We start from the raw sequence: 22,899 nt of genomic DNA, 5'->3' as shown, positions 1-22,899 counted from the left end.
TTGCTGTTTTTAACCTGAATCCATGACAGTCAGTTATTACTGTTCATAGATTTCTGCAAATGACTAAATGTTTTGACCCAAACACTTTCCTTGTTAATATTGAAGTTTTCAGAAAAGGGGGAAGGGGCTGAGCTAGAAAGTGATAGCACACAGAAAGAATGCTGAGGCATTTTTAGATCTGTTCAGTTTGGTTAAAAAAATGGAAAATATGTCAAGCCTAAAGAGTCATCTTTTGTTGCTTTTTTCCTAAAATCTTAAACCTAGTTTTCAGAGGTTTTGCTTGAACATCCTAAATTCCTCAAGGGCAGTGATCATGTCTTTTATCCTTTTTATTTAGTATCTAATATATTATGCCCTCAGTGTGTATCTAATGAATGCCTATTCAATGGAATGAAGTTACTTTCAGGGTTTTATTGGGAAGAGTGTAGGCTGATATCATCCTTTATTATTGTTTTATCTTTTCCACTTCTCAGCATTACTTTACCAATTAATCTTTCTTCCAGCATGCTCAGCAATAAGAAAAAAGAATGCTGTTGAATTTTTAATTATCTTTCATGGCCAGTCCTTACTTATATATCACTATGCTTTTGACGTCTTCAGTGACAGATCAAGAGCAAAGTATTGAAATTCATTACTTTATTGGTTGCCTCAGGCAATGGATAGGCATATAGATTATAGAGTTCATTAACTAGAACAGATACATTTTTAATCTGGACAGTTAATACACCTTTCTTTGCAAAATGGTTGAGTCACATCTGATTCATAGCAAGAATTTTACCTTTTAAACACATAATTGATTTTAAATATATTTTTAAGAAACTGAATCTGCATTCAGCATGATCAAAGAGCAGAAGTTTAGGAGTTCCCAGTGGCTCTGTGGGTTAAAGATCCAGTATTGTCACTGTTGTGGCTGGGGTGCAAACCCTGGCCATGGCAAAAAAAAAAAAAATTGGGGGGTTCCCACCTTTGTTAGATTCTGTGTCAGATAATATATGAATTTTTAAGCAGAATAATCTCTAAAGTATCTCAAAAGCATATGAAGCCTTCCTAAAATGTGTTTTGTCTATCCATTTTGGCCACTTGTGGCATGCACAGGTTCCCAGACCAGGGATCAAACTTTGCCACAGCAGTAACCAGATTCACAGCAGTGACAATGCTGGATTCTTAATCTGCTGTGCCACAAGGGAACTCCAAAATGTGTTCTGTTTTGTTTTGTTTTTATTTTTGTCTTTTGTCTTTTTAGAGCCATATCCACAGCATATGAAAGTTCCCAGGCTAGGGGTCCAATCTGAACTGTAGCTGCTGGCCTAGGCCACAGCCGCAGCAACCTGGGTTCAGAGCCACATCTGCCACCTCTACCACAGCTCACGGCAACGCTGGATCCTTAACACACTGAGCGAGGCCAGGAATCGAACCTACATCCTCATGGATGCCAGTTGGGTTTGCTAACCACTGAGCCACAAGAACTCCCAAAATGTATTTTGTAAAGAGAAGTTTAGCATTTTGGTGGAGGGGGGGTTGAAATTTTCTCTCATAATCATTTTGTGTGTGTATGTGTGTAAGAGAATATATCTATTCATCCAGTAATCTAGTAATGCACATATATATATAACGGTATATAAAACCATTTTATATATGATTATATGTAATCATTCTATTTGTGTGTGTGAGAGAGAATATATCTGTATTCATCCAGTAATCTAGAAATGCCAACATGGCTTCATCTGGTGACAGTTCACTGTGAGAGGCTGGCTCCCCCATGCCTCTAAATCAGTCAGCTATCCAGGTGCCAGGGCAGCAAGAACCTCAGAGTTCAATGTGGTCCAACAGCATTGACTGACTGATTGCCATATACTAGGCACTCAACTGCAGGTGCTTGAGATTAAAAAATAATCAGTTAGGTGACATTTGTTGGGTCAGAGAACTAATGGCATAGCGTAAATGTAAACGGGTTATTTTTGTAGAGGCAAAGGGTCTAAGTGTTACTATAGAAGTGTGCTGAACATGCTGAGGGGTGGAGCGAAGGGGGCTTCGAGGGCAGTGCAGTAGAACGGGATAAGTGTGCAGTTTATTTTTGTTTTTTTCTTTTTTTTCTCTCTCTCTCTTTTCTGGCCATGCCTGAAGCATGTGGAAGTTCCCAGGTCAGGGTTCAAACCTGAACCATAGCAGCGACCTGGACCACTGCAGTGACAGCGCCAGATCCATAACCGATTAACTAGTTCTTAACTTGGGACTTCCTGAGTGTGCACTTTGGAATTATACCAAGGTTCAAATGCAGCTCTGTAACTTACTAGCTTGATGACTTTGGACAAGAAACTTAAATTTTCTTTACTTCAGTTTTCTCACCTTTAAAATGTGGATAATAGCACATGCTTTATAACATCTGTATAATGCCTGATGCATAGCAAACACTTGTTAATTCCCTTCCTATGTCTTCCTTTAAATTTCATTCACTAATTTTAGCATCCATGTAGTAGCTTTTATTAGTATGGTGTCCTAATGGAAAAATGACAGCTCTTCTTTCTGAAGAATTAAATCATTACAGGTTAAAAGTAATGAGAGAAATAGAAAACTCACTATTAGGATTCCGTATTAGCAATTGATACAGGCAATGTCCACCACTGGATGCTAAAATTAGTAGACAAAAGTAAGAAAAAAAAAAAAAATATATATATATATTTGCTTTTTAGGGCTGCACCCATGGCATATGGAGGTTCCCAGACTAGGGGTCCAAGTCCAGCTACCGCTGCCAGACTATACCACAGCTCACAGGAATGCTGGATCCTTAACCCACTGAGCAAGGCCAGGGATCAAACCCACAATCTCATGTTTCCTAGTTGGATTCGTTTCTACTGTGCTACAACGGGAACTCCAGGAACAATATATTTGTATAGTCTCAAAGTATTTCCCCCAAAATAAATATTTTAAAATGATAATGAGGAAAATAGGTGTTGGTGGGGTGGCTTTTCATAATTGCTTGTAGAATATACACGAGTTACTTAATTATAACCGAAAGATGGACACAGTACACTTACAGTACAGACATCTGGCAGATCACACCTTAACCATGTGATCGGTGTTAACTTCACCAGTATTACAGCGTATCAGCATCATGTGCCCCTGACGTAATGCTCTGAGAAGGACACATTTCCACTATGGTATTCTTCCTAAAAATACAGAAGCTCAATTTGATCCTGAGAAAACACTAACCGAACCCAAATAAAGGATTTCCTGTAGAATAACTGAGCAGTACTTTTCAAAAATCTTAAGGTCATGAAAGACAAAGACCAAGGAACTGTTACAGATTGGAAAAAAACTAAGGACACATGACAACTAAATGCAAGGTGGGCTCATGGGTTAGATCCTAGAACAGAAAAGGGCCACTAGCAGAAAAACTGAAATCTAAATGAAGTCTGTATTTTAGTTAATAGTATTGTACTAGTGTTAACTTCTCGGTTTTGGTCATCATACTATGGTTGTAAAAGATAGTAACGTTAGAGAAAACAAGGCCACGTTAGAGGAAACAGGTTCTCTTCTATAGGAACTCGCTGTGCTATTTAAAAAGCCTCATAGGTAGAGCTTACTATTTCTCACACCTGTTTACAGATGTCACCCTTCCTCGCCTTAAGGCCTTCATACCTCAGCTCCTGTCAAGGCTGCACATCGAAGCCCTTCTCCATGGAAACATAACAAAGCAGGTGGGTGATTGAGGTTTTAGCAGTCTTTTATGGATCATCGAACAAGAAAATTTTCCCCTAGTCAGTCTAAGACTACTGACCACCACGGTGTGGCTACATAAGCACATTAGTGTTGACTCTGCCTTCTCTGCTCTGTGGTGGATAGTCATGGAGGGTATAGGGAAGAAGAATGATTGTGTTTAACTCTGGACCTCCTTTCACGACTCTCTCCTGTTTACTGCCTGCCTCATGTGGTCCTTGGAGGAAATGGGAATAATTATCCCTAGGATAATTATCCCTAACTCTGTAGGACAGCAGGACTGTGTAGTGGATAAGAGCACGTGGTGGAATCAGACCGCCTGGATTCCAGTCCTGACTCTGACACCGACTAGTTATGTAATCTTCTGAAAATGTCTTAACCTTTCTGTGTTGTTTCCTTATCAGTAAAATTAGAGTTATGAGGATTAAATTAAATAGTAGATTCCAAGCATTTGGCACATGGAAAGCATTCGAGAATTCCCGTGGTAGTTTATCTTAAGATCCCACACTCTCTACCACTCTGCTGTGTTGCCTACAAAACAGTATGCCAAGGCCAGGTGCTAGTAAGTGGCTGAGACAGGATTCTTCCCCAGGTCAGTTTTCTTCAGAGTAAAGCCTTATGCCTGTTTCTTTGCTTTGCTCTAACCCCAGGTGTCTCTGGTGAGGGTACCTCACTTGAGACCAGCTTTCCCTCACCAGTGCCTTTTCCCCAGCCTTGAGCTCAGTGCCAATGATTGTCTGGGTCTCTGTTTCTCTTCACTACCACCATACTGACTACATTGCAAATTGACAAGTTCCGTTTTTATCCGTTTGAACAGGATCAAGTTTATTAAGATTTAAAAATCCACTTTTATGATAAACTAGGATAGTTTATTTCACAAGCATATTGTTTCCATATTGCATGGGCTACTATCTAAGACAAGATGCGTATGTGTTTTTGTGATGGGCTCTGACTTGTTTTCTTCCACAGGCCGCATTAGGAATTATGCAGATGGTTGAAGACACCCTTATTGAACATGCCCACACAAAACCTCTCCTTCCAAGTCAGCTGGTTCGGTATAGAGAAGTTCAGCTCCCTGATAGTAAGTGGACATGTTATATCCTTAGTAATGGACTACGTTGACATAATATCGTATGTGATTACAGGCGGGTTGAATTCACCTGGATGATAATGTGTAGTTTATGGTGAAGATCTACTGGGATCCTCTACTGTTTATAGAAGTATGGCTAAAGGTAGATAATTCTGCAAGAAAATTCTCTGTAGGAGGGCCAAAGAAGTGAAATTGGAGGTGGGCAATTATTTTGAAGAGGATCATACTGGAATTGACTGGTGATTGAGTGTAGAGGAGTTAGGAAGCAAAAAAAACCACAAAACTAAAGAAATGTTGACTATGAAGCATGAAATAAAGTTGAGTCTTTGGCAGAAGACTCACAGGTGCAGATAACAACATGTATTTATTACATGCTTTTTTTTTTCTTTTTTTTTCTTTTTCTGGTCTTTTTCATCTTTTCTAGGGCCGCACCTGTGGCACACAGAAGTTCCCAGGCTAGGGGTCCAATCGGAGCTACATCCCCGGCTACGCCACAGCAACTCGGGATCTGAGCCACGTCTGCAACCTACATCACAGCTCACAGCAACACCAGATCCTTAACTCACTGAGCAAGGCCAGGGATGGAACCCTCGACTTCTTGGTTCCTAGTCGGATTCGTTAACCACTGCGCCACAGCAGGAACTCCTACATGCATATTTTATAAGGAACTAACAGAATTGATAGTAATATATTAGAATTTGCAATATTGGTTACTTTTGCATTAACAGTGGTTTCTTTTGGTGTATATATAACTCATTAAGCATTTTTCTATTATTGTTCATTTTTCTATTATTGTTAGACCAGGGATGAGGTTTTTTTGGGTTTTTTTTGGTTTGTTTGTTTGTTTGGTTGGTTTTTAGCCAAACTGGATTATTGGCTGTTCCCCAAGCATGCATATGTGTTCTCTGTGCTTTTTTTCCCCTGCTATTTATCCTCCTAAAATAGTCTCCCTCCACCACCTCCCCTTCCTTCCTAATGGACCTCTGTCTGTACCCTGTTCATCCTTACAGGCCCACCTTGTAACCCATACTCCACAAGACTTTTTCTAAAAAGTAATCACTTCCTCTCTGAGCTCCTAGCACAGGTTTTCTGAACCTTTCCTTGTCTGAGCTACTCAGCACTTCTTCTCTTGCATCAGGATTGAAGTGTATCTCCATCTCCCTTGTTAGGCTAAACATTTCTTAAGGCTGGAGTCTGTTTTCTGGCTCACTTAAGTAGTTGCTAAAGCAACTGAAACATAGCGTTACCTGAGGATCTCTTTGTTAAACGCTCAAAAACACTTGAGCACAGTGCTGCTGTTCTGCATGGCCTGTCATTGCAGCCCTGTGATAGTTCATTCAAACTTCTGTTACTTTGCTCCCTGGTCACTGCAGTATGGCAGAGAAGAAGAATCAGGAACTGCCATTCAGAAACCATAGGCTTTGGTCATCAGGCCAAGTGGGGCCAGTCTAGAAACAAAATTTCAAAGTGAGATGTTTACAGTGTCTCTTTCTACTGTACTTCCTTTCTCTCTCTTCTCCTGTGGCCCCCTCTCTTTTGTCTCCCAAGTGCCCTCCCCAACTGCCCTGTGCTCAGAAGTAACTCAGTTTACATCTCATTCTCCGAATGCTAGGTGTTAGGAAATCATAATAATTTAGCCAGCTGATCAGATGGTAATGTCCTAAATAGTTCCTCACTTAATGGTCCATGGAACAAAATTTTCCATTTAAAAAGGAATATTTCAGGCATTATGAAGGAGGAGGCGTTTGGGACCTGTATGAAAAGTCTGCAAGTGTGTGGGGGAGATGGACTTACATCCTGGTTCCCCTTCCTCTTCTGATGAGGGGAACTTAGTGCTGCTGCCAGTATATGACCAGAAAGTTTGACCCTTGGTCATGCTTAGACCCGGTCAGGAAAGTAAATAGATGACATACAACTCTAGGCTGCTCTGTCTCCATTTTTTGTTGATGTCTATCTAAATTAGCATTTGTGGAAGTAAGCAAACATAGTGTTACTATTATGTCTGAGAAATCTTATTTGTGAGTCTTCTGTAGTACTAAACACTAAATACTGTGCATTTGCTTGGTCACATTTTCTGTTCATGAAATAGTTATCAGGTCATAAAGTATAGTCATCTATATATAACTTTGATGAAATACTTGACCAGCATATTTGAGTTTTCGTCTTAGCTCTCCACTGTTTGACTTTGTCTCCTTGGATAAGTCACCCCACGCCTCAGAATCTTAGTTTCCTCATCTCTAAAGTGAGATGTTAGAGAGTTCCCTGGTGGCTCAGCAGGTTAAGGATCTGGCATTGTCACTGCTGTAGTCCGGATTTGATCCCTGGCCCAGGAGCTTCCTTATGCCAAAATATAAAGTAAAATAAAAATAGGAGATCCTGCCATGGCTCAGCAGGTTAAGGACTCAGCATTGTCTCTGTTGAGGATGTGGGTTTGAGCCCTGGCCTTGTTCAGAGGGTTAAGGATCCAGTGTTGCTGCAAGCTTCAGCATAGGTCACAGACATAGGTCAGATCCAGTGTGGCTGTGGCTGTGGCTGTGGCATAGGCCTCCAGCTGCAGCTGCAATTCGTCCCCTAGCCCTGGAACTTCCGTATGCTGCAGGTGGCCATATAATAAATAAATAAGTAAATAAATATAAAGTGAGATCTGAGTCATTTCTAGCATTGTACACACTTGTGTAAATGTGGGTTTTGGTAAACAGTTTTGGGAGTAGGATGCTAAATAGATAATGGCACAACTACTAATTTTAAAAGTTATTTTGTGTGGTTATAAAACATGGGTTGAGATTCTTATAGATATTAGCTATTTCTAATATAATGCCTACACTACATTACAGATTTCATTAATTATGAATCTCATTTAGCATTATTTTTTGGTCATAAAATGTGTCTTTTATAAGTTTTTTGCCCTTTAAAGTCAGTGAGTGGGAGTTCCCATTGTAGCCTAGCAGATTACGAACCCAGCTAGTATGCATGAGGATGCGGGTTTGATCCATGGCGTCGCTCAGTGTGTTAAGGATCTTGTGTTGCCGTAAGCTATGGTGTAGGTCAAAGACATGGCTCGGATCCTGTGTTGCTGTGGTGAAGGCCAGCAGCTGCAGCTCCAGTTTAACCCCTAGCCTGGAAACCTCCATGTGCTGAGGATGCCTCCCTAAAAAGCAAAAAAATAAGTAAATAAATAAAGTCAGTGAGTGTTCATCGAGAACCTCCCAAATATATATCACTATATTAGGATTCCCTTGGGTAAGTTGAGTTTCACATTCTTAGTAAATTAATTGTAGTTTGGAACTGCCCCAAGACACCAACCGAATTGAACACATCCTACAGCTGAACGAAACATTAACCTTATTAAACTCTAAATAAGTTTCTTAACATGTTACTCTCTTCTTGAAACTTCTTAGGAGGCTGGTTTGTTTATCAGCAGAGGAATGAAGTTCACAATAACTGTGGCATCGAGATATACTACCAGACAGACATGCAGAGCACCTCCGAGAATATGTTCCTGGAGCTCTTCTGTCAGATCATCTCCGAGCCTTGCTTCAACACCCTGCGCACCAAGGAGCAGCTGGGTGAGGGCAAGGGGGGATTGCAGGATGCCACGGAGCTCGAGGGTCCGCCGTTGCCTTCGAGAGCATCCTCCACACGTGTACGGTCCCCTAGCATGGTGCTTCAGGCATGCTCTACTCAGAAAGACTGCGACAGGCTTGTTTGTGGGGAATCCACTCCAAGAAGATAAGCAGTTAATATCATGGACATTAGAGCCGTTCTTAAGGAGATGGCACTGTTGATATTACATGCATGTCAATAAAGAGGTTATTTTGGGGAATGGGGGTAGGATGCTAAGGGAAGACTATTATAGGTGACAAGGTGGGAAGCAAGCCCACCTGGCTTAAATCAGAGAAGCTTAGATTTACTGATTTGGGGTTCCCTGAGGGAGCAGCTATTTTCCTTTATTCATCTTTGTATCCGAAACCTGCGGCACATAGAAAGTACTCAGTAAACATCTGTTGAGGAAATATTTCAGGCAGTTTTAGGCCCTGTTCAAAGCCTTGGAGATCCTGGCAGGTTTGATCAGTTAAGGAAAGGAAGAAGCCCCCGTTATATACTTTGAGTAACCAGTGAAAAAGGATTTGGTTGAGCCTCCTTAAGTAACGATCTTTTTTTACATAACCGCTATACTAGATGCTGGACAGTGAAAATGGGATAAGTTATGGATGGTCCTTCCCTTCCTGGAGCTCACAGCCTAATCTGGAAGGCAGACGTGAAAGGAATAATTTAGTATAGTAAGGTGAATGCTGCTAAGAGTGTGCAAGGCCAAAGCTGGTGAGGTGTGATTCAGGGCAGAGCATCTGGAAGAGGCGAGCCTTAGGAGAGATGTTGATGGAAGGTGGTGTATAGGCTCACAAGGTGACAGTGGAAGGATGACTTTCAGTTCTTTGGTCTCTTAACGGTTTGTAGTCTGAGTGGAGTTGGTCCAGGAATGGACAGTCTAACAAGAACTGCGATGGTAGAGGCAGGTTCACGTAAGGAACTTGAATGTGAAAGGAAGGTGAGCTGGGACAATGGTTAGGGGCTGAAAATGAGTCCAGCATTTCAAAGTGATGAGAGTAACTTCAATATGGATTGAACCAGCGGACAGTGAGAAGCTCGGGAATCTTCTGTTGCAGTGATGAAGAAGGGTTTTATTTTTTTAAGAAAGAGTTGGAGTTCCCACTGTGGTGCAGTGGGTTAAGAATTCAATTGCAGCAACAGCTTGGGTCATTGCAGAGGTGTGGGTTCGATTCTTGACCCGGCACAGTGGGTTAAAGGATCTGGCATTGCCCCAGCTGTGGTGTAGGTCACAGCTGTGGCTCAGATTCAGTCCCTGGCCTGGGAACTTCCATGTGCCTCGTGTGGCCATAAAGTAGAAAAAAAGAAGCATTATCTCCAACTTCCTAAATATTCTTCAGAGCTCTTCTGCTCTTTCCTTAGAAGTGGAAGCTATTTTAATTGCTCAGTTCTCCAGAGGTGAATAATATAAAGCCCTAAAGTAGATTTTATTTGCTCTGATAGGATAATATTTGAAAGATCAAAAGTGCCCGTGTCTCAAATGCCAAGGTCCTGATGGCTGGCGATTGTGTTTCAGGCTATATCGTCTTCAGCGGGCCACGCCGAGCCAATGGCATCCAGGGCTTACGGTTCATCATCCAGTCGGAAAAGCCACCTCACTACCTAGAGAGCAGAGTGGAAGCTTTCTTAGTTACCATGGAAAAGTCCATAGAGGACATGGCAGAAGAGGCCTTTCAAAAACACATTCAAGCCCTAGCAATTCGTCGACTAGACAAACCAAAGAAAACTGTCCGCCGAGTGTGCTAAATACTGGGGGGAAATCATCTCCCAGCAATACAACTTTGACAGAGGTAAGACCATATTGGGGCCCCAACATGCAGTCATGGAAGTGGGACACTTGAGGACATTGATGCCATACTACAGAATGGTGTTTGTTTTGGAGGTGATGTTCCAGTAGGGTTTGGGAGGTGGGTGGAGGCAGAGCCCTTCTGAAGAACTGTTATTTAACATAACAGTTTTTCCTATTAGAAACTTTTTCCTTTTTTTTCCCCCTCCAACACTAGTGCTGGATCTGTCTGTATGTCATAATAACACTAATGATAAGCCCCAATTTCATTTTTTATGTTCAGTCAGTATGCCCCTGAGGCTCTGAGCACAGATCTGTAGGCCTCCATTTCCTACAACTCTAAACAGGAAATGTGAACATTGAATTCTTGAGGCAAGTGCTGCCCTGGAGGCACAGGGCTTCAAGCATTTGCCTTTAGGAATCGCCCCAAATTTGTCAGTGCTTCTGGATTTGGGAGAGCTGTGCTCCCCAGAGTCCCCTGTGCATCAGCTCGTTTTGCTTTTCTTAGAGCAGAGGTTAAAAATGGAGTGCGCCCACATGAGGGACATGGAAGGATTGGCCAACGGGCACCTGCTGTATAGCACAGACGGTGAACCTGTGTTCTGTGATCTGTGTGGGGAAAGAATTGGAAAGAGAATGGATGCATATACATGTATAACTGAATCATTTTGTTGTACAGCAGAAATTATCACAACCTTGTAAATCAACTTTACTTCAATAAAACTTAAAAAAAAAAAAGAATGGAGTATGTTCAGCTACACTAGAAGTCAGGAGATTTGGGTTGTATTCTCATTCTGACACCAACGATCTCAGCCAGGTTATCTTTTGGGGGCCTCTCTTTCCTCACCTGTAATTTTTCTAGCAGTTGGATTCACTGTTAATGATAATAGTACCTACCATTTATTGAGCATTTGCCATGTGCCATGGTGTTGGGTTATTGTCAGTTTAAGTAGTTGTTACCCCCAGTTTCCAGATGAGGAAACAGGCTCCGAAAAGTTGAAGTGACGAGCCCAAGACCCAACAGCCCCTAAGTGGAGGGCCAGGATGTCCTCTTACAGTTTACTTGAGATGTATCTCCTCACTACTTGTAGGAGCAGATGATCACTTAAAAAGATGGATATTTAAGAGTGTTGGAGTGAAGTATGTTATCATTTAGTGCAGTATTCTGAGCTACTTAAAATGGAGATATTAATTTTTGTTTGCTTACTTTTTTAGATAATATAGAAGTTGCATATTTAAAGACACTTACCAAGGAAGATATTATCAAATTCTATAAGGTAAGTTTCGGTTTGCATATTTAGATTTTAACTGATAAGGAAGTATTACATGCAGTGTGTTGTGTGTTGCTGCTTTGAACCCATTCAGGCAGGATTTATGAAGGCATTTTTATGGACTTTTTTGTTTGTTTGTTTGTTTGTTTAGGTCTGCACCCGTGGCATATGGGGTTTCCCAGGCTAGGGGTCCAATTGGAGTTAGATCTGCTAGCCTACACCAGAGCCACAGCAACACAGGATCCGAGCTGCATCTGTGACCTACACCACAACTCACTACAACGCCGGATCCTTAACCCACTGAGTGAGTCTAGGGATCAAATCCACGTCCTCATGGTTACTAGGTTCACTAACCACTGACCCAGGACTGGAACTCCTGAACTTAAATATTTTTGACACCAGTACATCACTGTTAGGAACAAGAGACCTCTCCAATTGAACCCAGTGCTGTCTTTTTCTCTGGACCAAGAGCAGTGATGGTCCTTCCTGGCTTCCAGACCTACTATTTTCGTTACCCTATTGTTTTCTTCTCTCTGTTCCATGAAGGGTATTGCTAAGCTTTTGGTGAGAAGAAAGAGCAAAGAAAATAAGTAGAACTTGAAAATCAAATTATTTTCCAGTCTTTCTGACAATTTTAAATTATCTTTATCCTCTTAGGTGTCACTGTAGCTCCTTTTTTATTGCAGGCCACACCTGCAGCATATGGAAGTTCCCAGGATAGGATGGAATCAGAGCTACAAATGCTGGCCTACACTACAGCCGCAGCAACATATGATCCGAGCCATGTCTGCTACCTACACCACAGCTCATGACAGCACTGGATCCTTAACCCACTGAGCAAGGCCGGGGATTGAACCTTCATCCTTATGGATACTAATCCAATTTGTAACCCACTGAGCCACAATGAGAACTCCCTCCTTTTTTAAGTAAATGATTACTCACCTTTGAACTGTGTTCAGAGATCTTGTGAGTGTTTTCTTTAATTGAAATATAGTTGATTTTGGAGTTCCCATCGTGGCGCAGTGGAAAACAAGTCTGACTAGGAACCATGAGGTTGCGGGTTCAATCCCTGGCTTTGCTCAGTGAGTTAAGGGTCCGGCGTTGTTGTGAGCTGTGGTGTAGGTCACAGATACAGCTCGGATCTGGCATGGCTGTGGCGTAAGCTGGCAACTGTAGCTCTGATTCGACCCCTAGCCTGAGAATCTCCATATGCCATGGGTGTGGCCTTAAAAAAACAAAAGACAAAAAAAAAGAAATATAGTTGATTTACAATGATGTATTAATTTCAGGTATACAGCAAAGTGATTCAGTTATTCATATATATTCTTTTTCATATTTTTTCCGTGTAGGTTATTAGAAGAGATTGAATATAGTTCCCTGTGCTGTATAGTAGGGAAACAACTTTGTTGTTTATCTATTTTATATATAGTAGTTTGCATCTGCTAATCCCAAACTGGAGATCTTGTGAGTTTTAAATTTCCTATGCTCAGTGCGAAAGTCTATCAAGAGAAAAGAGAGGCATGACCATTAAAGTTTTCCCAGTGCAGCTTTTAGAGGTCTATACTATCTAAATTTTCCCCACCTGTAACAATTCTTAGAGGAAGAGTAAAAAAAAATTTTAAGTGGACATGTAAAGTGTAATAAGCATACTAAGGGCAGAAATTAAAAAGTTATGCTGCAATAGAGTTGTACCTAAATTGTTATGTATCTCCTTTGTGATGTATTTGTGTAAAATACTTTTATGCCTACTTTATAGGACATGATGCAAAATTAAACTCTAATTACCATAGTGCCTTAGAATTATACCCCATCTTGTGTTCTTAGCCATGTCTCCTGGTTCATATCTGACTTATTAGATACTAGGGTTTTTGTCAGGAACTCAGTCCTGCTTTGTGCTAACATCCCTGGGAGGGGTAGCACCTGCTTCCCACTGTCATTTTTTCAGGGCTGTGTTGTAACTGCCAGAGTCAGTACTTGCAGTTATCATTAGGATGATTTTGTGAAATTAGTTGTACAGTGAAGGCTGATGAGGTCGAATTCACCACTCTTGGAGCTGTGTGGGAGAGTGAGGAAAAGGGAGTAGTCCTTGACTTGGAGTTGCTTATCCTTTCATAAAGAAAAAGGGTAATTTTCATGGTCTACCAATTACATTTCTTCCCAGATCCTCTGCAGAACGACCAGGCTTAGATCTTTAGAAGCAAACTTTTTACTCTAATCAGTAAGAAACTCTCAGATGAGGGACTGTTACTGGAAACAAACCTGGGCTGAGCTCCTGAGAGAGGCGCTTCTGCCAGCTGGCAGGAGCCATGGTCAAGTTTGTGTGCAACCTCAGCAGGGCTGCCATTGCAGCTGCACAGGACCAGGCTTATAATAACTGTTCCATAAATAACTGTGAGTCACTTTGGCTGTGTTGATGATCTCTTCCTCTGAGGATATAAAACATTAGTTCTGGCTGACCCATCAGGGGAAGCTACATCACAACCTAAGTTTTCCCTTTGGAAAAGACAGATGCAGGTCCAGCATTAAGGAAGGGGTGGGGACATACTTCCTGACAGCATCGTTCTGCCAACCAACCTGGCATTCTTAGTAGTAACTTAGGGGAGCCCCTCAAAGCAACGTGGTAGAATGGAGAGAACAGAGAGACTCTGGCACCACCCATTATGAGCTGTGCAATTCTAGCAAGTCATTGTACCTCTCTGCATTTCAGAGTCCAAGTTTCTAAAATAGGAATCATCATGATGCTTAGCGTACAGAAAATCAAGTGAGCTAACATAGGAGAGGGGCTGATACAAGACAGGACTCAAGAAATGTTAGTTTTATTCTCTCTTGGTAGATGAGGAACCACAGCAGTGCCCCAATGTGGAACCTGAAAAGGTTCTTGGTGGAGCAGACAGTGTGGTCATCCCTTTACTAAGCTCAGACCGTTTTCTCTGCAGACACTATCACTAGGTGCAGCTCTGCGTCCCACCCTGATGAGTACCTTTCAAGGTTTTCAATCCCATGGTTTTATTAGCCCTGGGACCTTGAGCACTTAATCTCCTTGGGCTCAGTTTTCTTGTCTGTAAGGTAGGGTTAAGAATAATTCTTGCCTGCCCTCCTAATCTTCGTAGAGTTTAAATGAACTACTGTCATTGAGGGAAAAGATAGAGAAGCATCTCTTCTGTTTCTGACTGTGTGAGAGCTGATTCCTCATCGTTGTAAGGGAGCACCCCAAGTTAAGTTCTGCGGTAGAGCGAAAGGGTGACCTTGCTCTTCTTTCCACCTAGGAAATGTTGGCGGTGGATGCCCCGAGGAGACATAAGGTGTCTGTCCATGTTCTTGCTAGAGAAATGGATTCTTGTAAGTATCAAGACTTGACTTTTTAAAAATTGTGTCTTTAGGCACATGGTACCTGTCCCATGCCATAGCCACATCCTTTATAGAGCAGCAGGAAGTAAAGGGACCTGGAAGGGAACTTACTGGGCTCTGGGTCTGCTCTACCAAAGCAAAAATGAGAAAAAGGAAAGAGTGAGGCAGTGAAGGAAGTTGGACACCAGATGGCAGTGCTGAGCCAGCCACAGCTCTGTAGGAAAACCCGGCCAGGTGCTGGGAGGACCTCTCCAAAGAAGCAGCATGGAGCCCTGCACTTGGAGAGGGAGGGCAAGCAGTGTATCTGCTCTGTCCTTGCCATCTCCTGTCTCTAACTGGCCAAGGTTTGCCCCATAACCATTAACTCCCCCAGATTTCTGGGTTCTTTTACTGGGTCCTTCTGGGTGGTCAGAGCCTCAGGGTCCAGTCAGGTCAGACCTCATCACTGAAGCAGCTGCGGCCAAGGCTACTTAAGCACAGTAACATCATGAACCATCATTGGGGACACTCTGGATAGAAGACTGGACAGGCAACAAGGCCTTGGGGAGGCTTGAAAGGATCTGAGAAGTACATGAACCAGGCCTGGTGCTGTTTTTTAATGAGCTGAGTCTGATTCGCTTTTGTTTGTTTTTGGTGAAAGTTGTTCTCATGTGCTAGTATCAATAAGTGCAAATCATTAAACCTTTTGTTTTTTTTTATAGGTCCCGTGGTTGGAGAGTTCCCATGTCAAAATGATATAAATTTGTCACAAGCACCAGCCTTGCCGCAAGTAAGAAATGTAAATGTCAGTTAGGTTGCACTGTTAGAGGACTTGCTGCTCAGAAGGAACTTATTCACTAGGACACATAAGAGACCTAGAGGTTTCAGGTCATCTTCGGGCATCCACGGTCGTGTTACTCTGCAGTGAGTTGTCTCTGGCCACACTTGTCCCCAGCCTTTTCCGTGGTGCTTATGCATTTAATCATCTGGGAAGTTTGTTTGTTTTTTGTCTTTTTAGGGCCGCACCCAAGGCATATAGAGGTTCCCAGGCTAGGGATCCAATCAGAGCTGTAGCCATTGGCCTACACCACAGCCACAGTATTGCCAGATCCAAGCTGCGTCTGCGACCTACACCACAGCTCATGGCAACGCCAGATCCTTAAACCCACTGAGCAAGGCCAAGGATCGAACCTATATCCTCATGGATGCTAATCAGATTCATTTCTGCTGATCCAAGAAGGGAACTCCATCATCTGGGAAGTTTGTAAGAGGAGGAAGCTGGCAGTGTAAGCAGGTCCTTGCCAGGTGGGCACACCAGCCTCTTGTGCTTGCCAAAGCCTCAGTTCTGAGCTCTCAGTGTGCTTGCCCGTAGTGCCCAGAGGAGCCAGACATCTCTCCTCTGGCCCAGAGTCCCAGTGGGGACACTTGCCATAGGTTTGCATAGATCCTCTGGCCCTACTGAGGAAGAGAGGTCAGCCCATATACTGTGTAATATATGGTGTAGAAACTGTGTGTGTGTGTGAGAAAAAAAAAATTGTATGCCCTGTTCAGTCTGCTCTTTAGGCTAAATACACTAAGGAAAACTTTTCTTCTTTGCAGCCTGAAGTGATTCAGAACATGACCGAGTTCAAGCGTGGTTTGCCACTGTTTCCCCTTGTGAAACCACATATTAACTTCATGGCTGCAAAACTCTGAAGATTCCCCACGGACGGGAAAGTGCAAGTGGATGCATTCCTGAGTCTTCCAAGGGCTAGGAAAACCGTCTTGTCCACTTTAATAGTTTCTCATTAACTATTAGAGAGACAAACAGAAAAAAAATTGTCAAATGTCTTTATGTAGAAATATTAAAAATCCAAAGTAATTAAATTACAAAATCTTATAGATGTAGAATATTTTTAAAATACATGCCTCGTAAATATTTTAAAATTTTTCTTTTCATTACTAAGAGAAAGATCCCTTATATAACAGTACTTAAAATGATGACTGATATTCCTATAGAATCTTCCTTATTCTGTAAAATAGTCATTTGTCAGAAGAAAAATATGTTAGCTTTTTTCTAAAAGGCTCCTGGGTTGACAGAAAGACTTCAAAACATATAGAAAAGTAATACCTTTTTAAAAACTGATCCTCAATTTTGCGTTCTACTTAATGGTTTCATGTAAATAATGGAGAACATTACATTTGGCAGTTAATGAACAAAGCAAGTAATTTTCTTTTATTAGTGAAACTTCTGATTATATAAGGCATGGTTTTAATCTTTTTATAAAATTTGAACATTTTTTATTCAAACTAGTAAAATGCTGGAAAACACCCTACTTATTTACAGTGCTAGAAATAGACATAACCTTACATCAATTTTGTCCCAAACTGAATTTCTCAGGATTACTGTGATTTGTTTCTTTCTGATTGAATTATATTGACGTTCTTTGTTGTTCATAGTTGGTTTGCAGTGTTTCATCGGTGTCACTTTTTTCCATCAACACGTTGTTATATTTATTTAACAAGTACAAGTAGGGTCAACTACAGATCCCACTGAGTGTGTGACATGCTTTTCCAACATCAGCTATTCTAAACACCTGTAACTTCTTACTACCGTGAAATTGCAGTCAGTATACAAACCAAAATATTCACCCTGTTATGAATATAAAAACAACAAGTACAAAGACACCTTTTTGGAGGTATAAAAAGGAAAACCTTGAATTCTTAAATAGAATGATCTCCACAGAGACTCTCAAATCCCTTTTTTACTACCAGTCTAATATTGCCTTAAGTGTTAAGTTATTTTTTTTTTTGAATGTTTAAATACAAACATGCAAACACAGAGATGATGACTGGAGTGAACTTTAAAAAAAATTTTTTTTCACAAGATACTATTTTAGGAAATTGTTACTGTGGATTTAACAGCTGTCTTGAATTATTTACTGTTATTAAAACTTCAAGAAAAATTGGAAACATACAGGCACTAGTAAGTTAAGTGGCTCTGTTGTCCACTCACTCAGGCAAAGTAAAGAATGGCATTTTCAAATGACATTTTACCTTCATGTCCATTGATTTGCCAGGACTTCTTTCTATAGAGTTATGTCTTTTCACATCTTAAGTTTTCACATTTGCCATTTTTCCAAATAATCTGAATTTGGGGCAAGAATGATAATCACAACTGTGGAGGCTGCTTTCACGAGCGGGGCTCCATTTCTACCATCAGATAAATGTGGTGCTGTACCTGTCTTTTTATCCCCACCTTCAAGAGCTTCCTCGGATGAAGCCTGTCTTTGTCCATCAGAAGGTACGTGAGTCATCACCACTTCCTTCTGGTTTTATGCACTTGTAGACTATGCAGCTTTTCATCAAACTGCAAGTATATTATATACAAGAGAGATTGAAAAATTAGTCCTGAGTGTTTAAATCCACCACTGGAAGAGTGACTAATCCACCTATACCTTTTCTATGGAGAATTATGTGCTATTGGGTAACTTTTAGCTCTTTAAAGAAAAAAGGCGGGGAGTGTGAAATTTAACAGCATCACTTCTATGAGAAAGTCCCATGGAGAAGTCGGGTCAGAAAGGCATCTCGTGTACTCCTCTAGGAACCTGTGATTGCCATTCAGCGTGCTCCAGCATTGTCTGGTTTCCAGATTGGATCTGGAGCTGCTGTTGCATCACTCAGGCATACTTAGGATTCCTCTAAATGGGTCCAAGCTGCAGTCCACGAGCAATAACAAACTACCCCGGAAACTGCTCTTTACTCTGTGCTTAGTAATGGGATTTGTGAAACACACTAAGGTGTTCATTACCTGTGACTTTTTAAGAAGTCTTCTTTTTCACTAGTTGATGTGGAAGAGAGAGCATGTGACACAGCCAGTATGTGGTGGAGTGCTAGGGTAATCCTGTTTACAATAAATCGCCTGAATTTCACCTCTGGAGTTTGCATTTGTATTATTTTTACAGTTTCAGTGGCCAATCCTCAGCCTACCTCTCAGCACCCCGATTAGACAATGTTTTTTGCTTTCATTGTTCCTAGGGCAGAAAGCAGTGCATTTTTTTTTAAAGTGAATCTGGGTAACAATGATTTAGTCAAATAAACGGGTCAATTTCACACTCTTCACAGTAGATCACTTTTGTAAAATAGAAATCTCAGTGCGAGAGGCTGAACTCCTTGCTCTGAGAGTTGTCGTTGACCCCAAACCCAGATTCGTTCCAGGTATTACCAGAAAGAAAAATGTAAAGGTAGCAAAAATGCTTCTCTCCTTCCTGGCTTCTTGTTGCATCTTCCTGCCACATCTCCCGCAGCAGGTCAGGCAGATGTCTTGTCCTCGTATGTGATCCCCTTCTTGAATTCTCAGAATGTTTATGGTGAAAACCGAGCATTCTCGCATACTTCTCTCCCTTTTCAGGGTGGTTCCTGCCCTCTTAATCCTCCTTTGGCAGGGCCTCTGACCTCTAGGCTCCCGGATCCCTAGCATCGTGTGCTGCCCAACCAGTGCTATTCACTCACTGCCCATGTAACCTGAGTATTGTACCGTCCGAGGCTTCTTGTTGGCAAAGATTATTAGTAGTACTGAATTGCTGCTTTACTTAGCCAAGTCCACCTCTTCAAAGATACTGCAGTATTTTGTACAGCTTATACCCAGAATTAACATTAATGGACCTTGTAAAGCACTTTATAGCTTACAGATAACCCTCAGACATCTTCCACAGTAGATCTCCCCGAGAAACCTTTTGACATGGGAGGTCAATGATTAAGAAAAATCATCATCATCATCATCCCAGGTGTTTAGAGGTAAAAAAATAGCCTCAGAAAAGCTGAACAGTTTGCCCAGGATTCATGCAGGAAGCACAGATTCAAACCTTCACTCAGAACTTTAAATCTCATTACTCCATGTGGATTTCCTGTAAGAATAGGTACCAGGTCTATTAATGGACTCATCATGGCACAATGGCAGTTGCTTTTACATTTGTATGAGACCTCCCTGTCTTCACAGACACCACCTTACTTAATCTCCCAACCTTTGCCTATTTTAGAGGAAGTGAAACCAGATCTGAGTCTGTGCGCCTCTCTTCCAGGGCACTGTTGTTCCCACGTTGCTGGGCTCCCTTGTGGCCATTTATCACCACTGCCTGCAGGATCTCCCTCCCTCTTGGGATTAGTCCAAACCCATGCCTCCTGGCTGGCTAAGCCCTTAAGTGAGTGCCAGCTCTCCTTCCTTTTGCCCCTGGAGTGATGAGATTATCTGGAATCCTTCAAGAAATTCAGAAGAGGAATGTAAAGAAGAGTCAAGTTCACCTGTAACCCCACCACTCCAAGACAACCACATTTTTTTTTTTGCACTGTTATTGTGCAGTCTTTTCCCCATGCATATAGAATAAGGTCATATATTCAATGTTACAATTTTTTCTTCAATAGTCTAATCTATATGGAGCATTTTCCACATGGATACTCTTGAAAAAAATTGTGATTTTTTTTGCTGTCGTTGTTGGGGTTTTGGTGTCATGTCATACTGTCGTTTGTTTATCAAATCCTCTTTGTGGGATGTTTAGGGTGTTTTCAAACTTTGATCCATGATAAAACTCCTTGTGCAGAGTATGTGTGTGGTTTTCTGGTTATTTCTTTAAATTACTGGGTTATGAAATATATGTCATTTAACTTCTTGGAAAAATTTTAAATCTGGAGAAAAGTTGTAAAACTAGTGCAGGGTATGCCCATATACCTTGCAATCTGTATTCACCAGTTGTATAATGTTTGTGGCATGTTGCTCCCTCCCTCCACCTCTCATTAGGTTGTGATGTCCTGACTCCTCACCCCTAAATCCTTCGTCACATTTCTCCTAATAACACGGTCAGTGTGTAGTCACAAATTAGGCCTCATCCACATGAGGTCTGAACCTTGTCCCTTTCACAGAACAGGAGGGAACTTTATGTATGAGGTCAGCATTCACTTTAGGAGGCCCAAATTACCCTTATACAAAAATCAGACAAAGATATTTCAAGTAAAGGAAGCCCCAAATCAATTACCCATTAAAAAGCCTAGGAGTTCCCATTGTGGCTCAGTGCAAACTGGACTAGGAGCCATGAGATTGCAGGTTTGATCCCTGGCCTTGCTCAGTGGGTTAAAGATCCGACGTTGCCGTGAGCTGTGGTGTAGGTCGAAGACGTGGCTCAGATCCTGCATTGCTGTGGCTGTGGCGTAGGCTGGCAGCTACAGCTCCGATTCAACCCCTATCCTGGGAACCTCCATGTGCCGCGGGTGCGGCCCTAAGAAGACAAAAAAAATAAAAAGCCCCCAAAGTCTTTAATGAAATATTAGCAACTTGAATCCAGTGATGTAAATTAAAAGTTTTTTAAAAAAAGTTTTGGCCACACCTGCAACATGCAGGAATTCCCAGGCAAGAGGTCAAACCCAATGGCCACAGCAGTGACCAGAGCCATAGCAGTGACACCACCAGATTCTTTAATCACTGAGCCACTAGAGAATTCCAAAAAGGAATTTTTTGTTTTACATTTGATTTTCAAATATTAAACCAACCTTAACATGATGGCAAAGTGGGATTCTCTAAGGAATGCAAGGTTGATATTTGAAAATCAAGTAGCATTATTTACCATAGTGACCAAATTAAGGGGGGAAAAAACCACATGATTATTTCAATAGATACAGTAAAAGCATTTTACAGAGTTCATACTAACAGCTCTCAGCAAACAAGGAATAGAAAGGAACTTCCTCAACCTGATAAAGGGAATTTACAAAATACCTACAGATAACATATTTATGGATAAAATAGTAAACATTTTGATCCTCAGATATGCACTAAGATGAGGGTGTATGTTCTCATTACTTCTATTCAAGCTTGTACATGAGGTCCTGGTCAGTAAGGACTGGGAAGAATGAAATAGAATTCTTCACAGACAGCATGAGCAGATAACAACAAAAGCCTAAGGACTACAGAAATGCTACTAATAATAACTGAAACCAAGGTCGTAGGAAAGGAATCAAGTCAATTTTATGCCTATATACTGCCCACAAAATTCAAATTTTTTTTTTTTTGTCTTTTTAGGGCCACACCCACGGCATGTGGAGGTTCCCAGGCTAGGGGTCTAATCGGAGCTACAGCTGCTGTCCTATACCGCAGTCACAGCAACATGGGATCCAAGCTGCTTCTGTGACCTACCTACACCACAGCTCACCACAGTGCCAGATCCCCGGATCCCCAACCCACTGATCAAGACCAGAGATCAAACCTACATCCTCGTGGATGCTAGTCGGGTTCGTTAACCACTGAGCCGTGACAGGAACTCCTCAAATATAATTTTCAATAGCACCAAAAAAGTATTTAGGAGCAAAATATTTTTAAATGTGAAAAACCTCTACAGTGAAAACTTCAAAACGTCACTGAAGGAAATTTTTTAAAGACCCAAATAAAAGGACAGATGCATCATATTCATGGCATTGGGAGACAGTGTTTTTCAGATACCATTCTCCCCATTGAGCTGTAGATTCTAAAGCAACACTTGCCAAAATTCCCACAGGCTTTTCAGGCAGACATTTACAAGCTGATTTTAAATTTTACATGGACATGCAGAGAATTTTGAGCTAAAATAATTCTGAAATAGAACAAATTTATCCCTTCTGATAGCAAGGTTTATATGAAGCTATAGTCAGTCTAGTGGGTATTGGCCTAAGGATAGACATATAGATCAATGGAAGAGAATAGAATCCAGAAAGACATCCCCATATTGATTTCAGTTGATTTTTTTTAACAAGAATTTCTTTTTCTTTCTTTTTTGGCTGTACCCATGGCATGTGAAAATTCCCAGGGCAGGAATCTAATCCAGCTGCAACACCAGGTTCTTAACCCACTTGCCATAGCGGGAACTCCCATAATTGTGTTTTAACAGTTTTAATTGCTATCGACATCGGTAAAACTGGAGATTTCAATTTTTTTTTTTTTTTGCAGACTTTTTTTCTTTCATTTTTTTTAAGGCCACACTCACAGCATATGGAGGTTCCCAGGCTCGGGGTCAAATCGGAGCTACAGCTGCTGGCCTACACCACAGCCACAGCAACCCCAGATCTGAGCCAAATCTGTGACCTACACCACAACTCATGGCAAC

At 41.4% G+C, this 22,899-nt stretch overlaps 1 protein-coding gene across 1 annotated transcript in view; it reads left to right on the top strand.

Annotated features, from left to right (window-relative positions):
* The window catches only part of IDE (insulin degrading enzyme), a 112,200-nt gene extending 93,492 nt beyond the window's left edge, over positions 1-18,708 (top strand). Inside the window, 9 exon segments of the mRNA XM_047759975.1 lie at positions 3,607-3,698; positions 4,687-4,798; positions 8,206-8,373; positions 9,930-10,135; positions 10,137-10,203; positions 11,415-11,476; positions 14,737-14,809; positions 15,520-15,587; positions 16,397-18,708. Of these exon segments, the coding sequence (XP_047615931.1) occupies positions 3,607-3,698; positions 4,687-4,798; positions 8,206-8,373; positions 9,930-10,135; positions 10,137-10,203; positions 11,415-11,476; positions 14,737-14,809; positions 15,520-15,587; positions 16,397-16,492 (944 nt within the window). The 3' untranslated portion in view covers positions 16,493-18,708.
* The last annotated feature ends 4,191 nt before the right edge of the window (positions 18,709-22,899 follow it).

This window comes from Phacochoerus africanus, chromosome 15 (genome assembly GCF_016906955.1).
Source record: "Phacochoerus africanus isolate WHEZ1 chromosome 15, ROS_Pafr_v1, whole genome shotgun sequence".
Taxonomy (NCBI): Eukaryota; Metazoa; Chordata; class Mammalia; order Artiodactyla; family Suidae; genus Phacochoerus; species Phacochoerus africanus.
The sequence above is the reverse complement of the archived record's forward strand: the minus strand, read 5'-3'. Positions and strand labels throughout refer to the sequence as shown.